Source organism: Elephantulus edwardii, unplaced genomic scaffold, assembly GCF_000299155.1.
Source record: "Elephantulus edwardii isolate Elephantulus edwardi_28Jun2011 unplaced genomic scaffold, EleEdw1.0 scaffold00113, whole genome shotgun sequence".
In the NCBI taxonomy this organism is placed as follows: Eukaryota; Metazoa; Chordata; class Mammalia; order Macroscelidea; family Macroscelididae; genus Elephantulus; species Elephantulus edwardii.
In genome coordinates, this window is record NW_006399863.1 from 2,500,728 (window position 1) to 2,509,150 (window position 8,423).

The 8,423-nt window shown below is 42.3% G+C and overlaps 1 protein-coding gene across 7 annotated transcripts in view; it reads right to left on the reverse strand.

The window, feature by feature from the left end:
* The window catches only part of PXK (PX domain containing serine/threonine kinase), a 110,285-nt gene that overhangs the window by 20,613 nt on the left and 81,249 nt on the right, over positions 1-8,423 (reverse strand). For all 7 annotated transcript variants that reach the window (XM_006892199.1, XM_006892198.1, XM_006892197.1 and 4 more), the window contains 4 exons: positions 5,799-5,960; positions 5,270-5,387; positions 3,405-3,483; positions 777-825 (listed from right to left, as the gene is read on the reverse strand). In XM_006892199.1, the coding sequence (XP_006892261.1) occupies positions 777-825; positions 3,405-3,483; positions 5,270-5,387; positions 5,799-5,960 (408 nt within the window). The remainder of the gene's footprint in view (positions 1-776; positions 826-3,404; positions 3,484-5,269; positions 5,388-5,798; positions 5,961-8,423) is intronic.

Genomic DNA, 8,423 nt, shown 5'->3' on the forward strand with positions numbered 1-8,423 from the left:
AAAAGAGTGAATTGGGGGTGGGGGTGGGCAGGGAGAAAAGTGCAACAGTGAATGACTGGAAACACTAAACTTTGTAAACTTTCATTAAAATTCATTAAAAAAAAAAGGTTAGGCATCAGTCCGGTGTTTCAGGTTTCAAAGCCTATATCACCACATGACACCACTGCTTCCCAGGGTATTTCCTTCCAATAATTTTTCTAGGCAAAGAATCTTTTACACACTATACTAGATATACTTTTTTATCCCTGCTTGTTGTTGTTATTAGGTGCTGTCAAGTTGAGTACAACTCACAACTGCTCAATAAACAACAGATCTGAGCCCTGTCCTATTCTGTGCCAACCTCATCATCTCTGATACACTTGAGCCCACTGCAGAAGTCACCATGTTAGTTTATGTAAACTGGGGATCTTTCTCTCTTCCACTGAAGTTCCATCTTTCCAAGCATGAGGTCCCTTTCCAGGGAATAGTTGCTCCTAGCAACATGCCCAAAGTATGTGTGACAGAGCCTCATTCATCTTTGCCTCCTAATGACATCACAATAATTTTCCATGATATTGCAATGTCATATTGCAATTTTATCTTTGTGAAATAAAAAGCAGTTTGGCAAACTTATGTGCCATAGCTGATGAAATTTATTTCTAACTGTAGATTAGATGGCTTTCAACTTTTTCCTATTCTAAATATGGTGTCTTTTTTTTTTTTTTGTTAAAAAAAAGTTAAATTGCAAAGTCAACTTTTTAACGTCACAATCTCAAAAATGCTAAGATTTGCTTTACCTTAAACTGTGGCTTTTCAGAAGTGGTTAGTAAAACATCACTGAAGAGTCTGCAAAGGAATCAAACAAAAGAAGGGGAAAATTTCCTTAAACCGGGTGCACTCTCAGAACCAAATCAAAACAAATTAAGACAATTTTAGCTCATGTGCTCTCTCGCCCCCCCCCCATGTCTGCACCTTGAGTTCAATTTAGCATTTACATTTATCAACAAACTTATGGGAGTTTACAGGAGTTTCCCTGACTTCAGGGAAACCCGAATGCACCCCTCACTACCTTGGGGGATTGGATTAATTTCCCAACCATAGGAACAGTCCTCTTATCCTATGTGGTCATTTAATTAACAGTTAGAAACAAAAACTACTTTCAAAAGTAATATACATAGTAAGTATTTTCTAAACCGAATAACTGCTTTTCTTTTTTGCCTGAAAGGATGATAAGATCTAGTCTACAGTGCACTAGAACAAAAGTGGTTAAGTAAGTGGAAAGGAGTTGTCCCGATTTTAATCTAGCAAGTAAATAATTTTCTTTTAATAAAAAGTTTCTCATGCTCTCATAAAAGAATAGCAGTTGCTAGATCATATCATTTCTCTCTCAAATTTTTTTTTTATGAAAAACAATAGCCCTTCCTTGAATATTTAACTTTTAAAAAGAAATCCAGGAAATGCATCACAAGTAGAAATGGCAGTTGACTTTCCCCCATAATGCCCAAATGGCTTTGGGGGTGGTGAGAAAACTCATCCCTTCTTAGGCCCCTTACTTCTAGAAGGTAAAGTTTAACTGAACATAGTTCACACTTTTAAAAATACTCCTCCTTTTAAGGCTGGGAGCCTACAGAGGAGAAAGAAAAAAATATTTGAAGAAAATGTCAGAGCTCTGGAGTGGGAGGTGCAAATGCAAACTCAAACAAATCTACAAGAGTACATGTTGCTCCCTCGCTACAAACACATTTTGTTCTAAAAGTTTGTCTTTTATCCTCCCTCTTAATTGAACGTATTTTTCCACGTTTATGTTGTTTTAATGAGGGTTCAGAGGGAGACGCTCGGGTGTCTCAGGCTGGAGCTTAGTCTTCCCTGGACTTCGGACAGCCTGCATCACAGCTGTCATGTGTGGCTGAGTCCGTTCTGACTCAGAGTGACCCTGGATGACAGAAGTGTCCACAGGACTTCCTAGGCTGGAACTTTATGGGTGCAGATCACCATGTCTTTCTCCTCAGAGCAGCTGGTGGGTTCAAACCACTGACCTTTCTGTTAGTAGCCAGGCACTTAACCAATCAACTAAACAAAAACTAAACCCACTGCCATCATCAATCCTGATTCATGGCAGCCCTTCGTCAGGTCTTCAAGTGGTGGGTGTATTTGAACTGTCACCATCTGGCTAACAGTCTAACATGTTAACCACCATTCACACATTGCCACAAATGACAGCAAATGTGTTTTTAAGCATAGTCGTCAATTTAAAAAGTGTGCGGCAATGTGTTAAACCACCGGCGTGCCATGGACCTTCGGCAAAAACCTGTTGCAACAATGAAAGGGGACCTGAAGTGCTGTCTACCTCCTTGTACCAGTGGCCACATACACTTACAAAGTGCCCTCTACCTGGTTTCCTCACCTAACTGTTTGTTAAGCCCCTTTGTTACCCAACAACCAGGGGGACAAAGCACCTGGTACACTGCATGGCACGGGGCAATCTCAACAATGCTCAGTCTTTTCTCTCTCTCCCTCGGAAGGTGAAGTTCAGGGCCCTGAAGACATCTCAGTGTGTCACACAACCGATGCTCAAGGAATATAAGCCGACTCAGTAGTAATCATAACTAATATTTGATAAGCACTAATTAAATGTCTGGCAGTAGGAATTGTCTCATTTAGATTCTCCCAGGAGCCTCTGAGGTGGAGGGTATTATCACCATTTTATAGTTGAGGAAACTCCACTTCAGGGAGTTAGGCAGCTAGCTACCTGCCCAGGTAAACATGCCCAGTCTCAGGACGGCCCATACTCCTCCAACCGCTGCTGCGTGACAGACAGTAAAGGTATTTCAAGAAAAAGTCCTAAAATCTCTCCACTGCTCTGATGAACTAGACCCAGCCTTGCTTCAGGGAGAATGCCTTCTGAGGGCTAACTCCCTAGCCCCGTGTGACATCATGGATGTTTAAAAACGACATCCAGTGAATAAATAAAAGCAAGGGAGCCCAGAAACAGAGTGCCCTTCTTCTAGCAGGCAGACCCTCCAAGCTCTGGGAACTTGTGAACTGCTCGTGGATGTGGGCTGTTGGCAGGTTTCTCAAGGAGGGTCACAAAGGAGAGCTGCTTGGGAGGGCTCTCCTCCAGAACTGCCTCCACGGAGGATTATGTGAACACCCACAGGCGCGGGCACACAGTGCTGACATCTAGCAAGGAGAGACACATGGGAAACAACAGTCACGTTAAAGGCGAGCAACCACACGAAGGCAGTAGAGAAGTCACAAGGCAAGGGTCGTGAAGTCATGCTGCAGAGTGACCACAGCATGCAGGTCACTCCGAGACGGGGAGGACGGCAACCCCGTGTGGAGTATGGTACCAGGCCCGTGGGCACGGTGGCCTGGTCTTTTAACACAGTTCTCAAGGTCACAACCAGGGCGAGTGATTGACTTACGGCGTCTGTAAGAGCCGGGAGACGGTAGGCATGCCATTTTTACAGGCTTCACAAGACAGCGTGGACTCCAACACGGCCACTTGAAATGAACAGATAGACATTTTAGTTCCACAGAACAAGCTGGCAAATCCACTTGGTGATGAAAAGTTTGACACCGCTTTGTAACAACTGTCTGAAGGCTGCTCGAGACAGTGTCAAAACTCTTCACACACAGACAGATGGTACACGTGGGGGAGTGGGGGTGGGAACGGGACGCTGGCAATGCCGACATTTCCGGGCGAGTCAGAAGAAATGGCTCAGAAACCGCATGCTGATGGAAAAGCTAAATATATATATATTTAAAGAATTATTGGAGGACGGAGTCCAAATAGCATTCATAAAAGTGTTTGCTCACAGAGAAGTAAACACCACACAGAAGCAAAATTCCGAACCTCAAAGACAGTTTGACGCTTGCCTGTTTTTAATGTAAACCAGCACACAAAATGCCAATTGTTGATCCTTCATCATCCAGCACCTTGCATGCTGTAAACAAAAGCTGTGGGCTTTCTCCACTAACAGGTCACTGTTTTGTTTCAGCTGCTTACACTCAACACAAAGCCACCTGAGGGCTTTTTCCTTGGAACTACCTCATTTGGCACAAAACTATTATTTATGAAAAGTTGACTTCCACACTCAAAGGCACAGTGGTCCTCTCCTCCCCTCCCTTCCTTCTACTCTAGCTGAGCCAGCTATGGAGGAGGACGGACGGGTTCCTGGATGTCCACATTGGTTCCTACACCCCACCTTCTTAAAGGTACCTTCCACCTGCCTCCCAGCTCGCCTCCGCCCTCTCAGGTAAGGCTGACAGAGCTCTCAGATCCAATTTGCTTGGATGTTTTATTCCATCTACATCCTGAGCACTGGGCCTTCTTGCTCCTATAAGGCCCCCTCTAGCTCTGGTCTGACTCTTGCAGCTCACTCATCTGAGTCCAAGGATGGTTACAAGAAACCTGCTCCTGGCTTTTGTTTCTACACCTAAAACCCACCACTAGACTCATTCACCTTATATCTTCTGATTCTGTCATGGAATCAACTGTATCTCTTCAAAACACATGTATGCAATGCTGTAACTCCTGAGAGACTTTGTCTGCCTGATTTGGGGCATGAAGTCAGGAAGGGCCAGTCTTTGGAAGGAAACATTATGCTTGGGAAAGTGGAAACTTGCTGAGAGGAAAACCTTGAACGAGATGGACTGACACAGTAACTGCAACAATGGCTTAAGCACAGCAGACTGTGAAGACGGCACAGTGTTAGGCGGTTTCAATCTGCTGTGTGCAGGACCTACAGTGGAGACCCTGCTACTATCCAGAAAGACTAGCCAGGAGCGGAGTGCAATTGGGACCCAGGTTGCTGCTGCTCAAGCAGGCTCCCTGACACTGGGAAAGGCTGGGACACATGGAGATAGTCAAGGAATTCCTGGCCTAAAGACGCTGAAAGAAACAAGGATTTTTCTCAACAACCAACAGAGAGAGAAACAGGCCTTCCCCTAGAACAGGGACCCTGTATCTGGACTTCTAGTCTAGATAGTAAGAAATTTCTTTTTGTTAAAGGCATCCACTTGTGACATTTCTGTTCTAGGACTACTAGATAACTAAGAGAACTTCCAAGGTTTTTTCCAAAAGTTCTCTGAGATATGAGATAGTGGGGAAAATAGAAAAACTGACATTTTCACTTTACTGTATTGAAGCAAGTTACTAAACTTGTCCTACTTTTAAAATGGATAAGAATTTCTGGTGGTGGAGAAGTCTGATGTTTTCTAGACTCTGGAAAGGGAAGGAGCCTCTACGGGTCACACTGTGGGAGACAGTGCCAAACCCCATACTGACCCACAGCCATGGACGGTGCAGGAGGGAAGGAGTCTACAGGCACTGAGTCTGGTGGTCGTCCGTAGGTCATTTCATACAGTAAGTGGCCAAAGCAGTGAACATCTACACTTTCCAGCGTCTGTGGAAGAAAACAGCAGTGACATGACCACCTTGCAGTTTGGTTTTATGAATCCTGTCCTCAAGACTCAAGCTTCCACAGATAAACAAAGGCAACCTCACTCTGGAGAAAAACGAAGCCTTCTGTAAAGCTCACAAGGCATTGCTCAGACCACAGGAACTGATCACACTCTCCATGTTTTTCCAACCAGTCACTCTCCTCCTCCTCCTGCCCCACCTCTCATTTCAGCTCAGCCTCTTGGGGATACAGACATGCTCTGTGGTAGAACCAGGATCAACAGGCCCACCCCATCCCAGATGTATGGTCCTAAACTTACTATATATTTCCAACATGGCAGATCACAGGTTCTGCCATGGGGACAGTTTATAATGAAAAACAAACCTAGTGCGTCATTACTTTCCATCAACTTACATTAATTTTCCTGAACTGTGAAAAGTAGGACCGGTAGAAGGACGGAAGGCCCAGTAAGGAATTCTCAAGGTCTAGCAGCCGGCAAGTATCCCCATCTAGCATCACATTGGAGGCATGAAGATGGCCATAAGGGAAACCCTTGTCATGTAGAAACTTTAGTGCCTAAACATGCAGAGACAAATAAAGACTATTTGGAGAATCAGTTAAAAAAATGGACAGGTTAATGCTGCAATGAATGAATGGAAATCCAAAATCTCTGTAAATGCTCATTAAAATTATTTTTTTAAAAAAAGAATAACAATAACAAAAAAAATGGATAGGTTTAAAAAAATGGATAGGTTATACTGCCCACTCCTCAAATAACTAAGAGATAGCAGAAGTTAAATTTTGTTTTCAGTAATCTACAACCAGGAGAAGTTAAAACAGATGAATGGAACCGTCTAAGAATTAAATCTCTATGCACATTCAAAAACTTCTCCAACAGGGTAAAAAAGGAAGCCACAGATTTGGGAAAAAGTATTTGGTAATGACATATCAGATAAAGGACTTATATCCACAAGATAAAAGCAAATAACCCAATTGAAAAATGGGCACAGGATATGAACAGACATTTCACCAAAAAAGGCATTCAGATGGCAAACAAACACATGAAAAAGTGTTCAAAAAACCTAGCTCTAAGAAAGATGCAAATCAAAACAACTATGAGATACCATCTTACCCCAGTAAGAATAGCAAAATTTAACAGAACAGCAAACATTAAATGCTGGCAAGGTGGTGGAGAAACCGGAACCCTTATTCATTGTTGGTGGGAGTGTAAAATGGTGCAACCACTATTGAAGGCTGTATGGCACTTTCTCAAAAAGTTGCAAATAGATATACCAATTGACCCAGCAATTCCACTACTGGGAATTTACCCTAAAGAAACCATAACTGCCACCCAAGCAGATATATGCAAACCCATGTTTATTGTGGCTTTGTTCATAATAGCAAAGAGCTGGAAACAAACCAAGTGCCCAGCAACAAATGAATGAATAGAGAAGCTCTGGTATATTCACACAATGGAATATTATGCATCATTGAAAAACAAGGAACTCATGAAATATTATGCAAAATGGATGACCCTGGAGGACATTATGCTGAGTGAAACAGCCAAGTCACAAAAGGACAAGTATTGCATAGGGCCACTGCTGTAAAATGAGACTGACATCGGGGTTGAGGGAAGACAGAATAGGAGGTGAGGAATGATGTATATTGCATTGAAACAGATGAGGAAGAGAACTGTTTAAAAGGGACATATGGATGGGTATTCTTGTCATTACAGAGGTCCAAAGTGAAGGCTGCATAGTGGAGTGGACTTGAGGGGAGGGACTGCATAACAATGAAAGAGTTTTTCTTTTTCTTTACAAGAAGAATGAATTAGGGGGGAGGGGATGGGCAGGGAGAAAAGTGTAATAATGAATGGCTGGAAACCCTAAGTATCTGTAAACTTTCATTAAAATTAATAAATAGTTTTCAGTCAATATATTTCTTAATACAATCAACCGGGTCAGTGGAGAGATTCCAGGATTGGAGAGATTGCCACCTCTATCCATTTCTTTAGAATAGGAAGTGAAACAAAATACTTTTTAGCAGTAAAATAAAACATCAAACGAACTCATTTTCTTAGAGAAGCAGTCTCAGGTGTGCCTGGAGTTACTCACTTCAATGCCAAAGGCTCAGCCTTCAGCATTTTCTGATCTGGACAGACTAAATCTCTTCAAGGCAAAGGCTTGATACTCCAAATAGATGAGTAATGCTGCAGTCTTACTATATCAGCCAGTCATTTGAGGAAGAAGATTGAGTTGATAATATATTTAATCCAATTTCTCCTCAGACCTGTTTATTAATAGAAATACACAACAGGCACACACACACACACACACACAAAACAAAACCCAACAACAAACAAAAAACACCCCCTAAAAAACCCCTCCAAATTTCTCAAGTGCCATTTAAGTAAACAATGACTCAGTCAATCACATCCATTAAACTCACTGCCATTAAGTTAATTCCAATTCATGACAATTTTATAAGAGAGAACAGAATCGCTCCACAAGATTTTATAATCTTCATAGAAATAGGCTGTCTCATCCTTCTCCCACTAAACAGATAATGAGTTCAAACCGCTGACCTTTTAGTTAATAGTTGAGCTCTCAACCACTGACCCTCTCATCTAGTGTCTCCCTCATCCAGTCTTACCCATGGACATAGAGTCAATTTCAACTCACAGTGAGATCACACTGGGTTTTGAGGCTGCAAATCCTTAATGGAAGAGATAGACCATCTTTCTCTCATGGAACAGCTGGTAGATTTGAACCACCAATGTTTTGATTAGTACCATGATATAAACTAAGTTACCAGGGCATCTTCACTTTACTATAGAAGTGTACAATTTTGCACACTCATGTTTATCGTGGCTTTGTTCACAATAGCAAGGAGTTGGAAACAACCCAGGTGCCCATCAACAAATGAATGGATAGAGAAGCTGTGGTATATTCACGCAATGGCATACTATGCTGCATTGAAAAACAAGGAACTCATGCAATATTATTCAAAATGGGTGAGCCTGGAGGACATTGTGCTGAG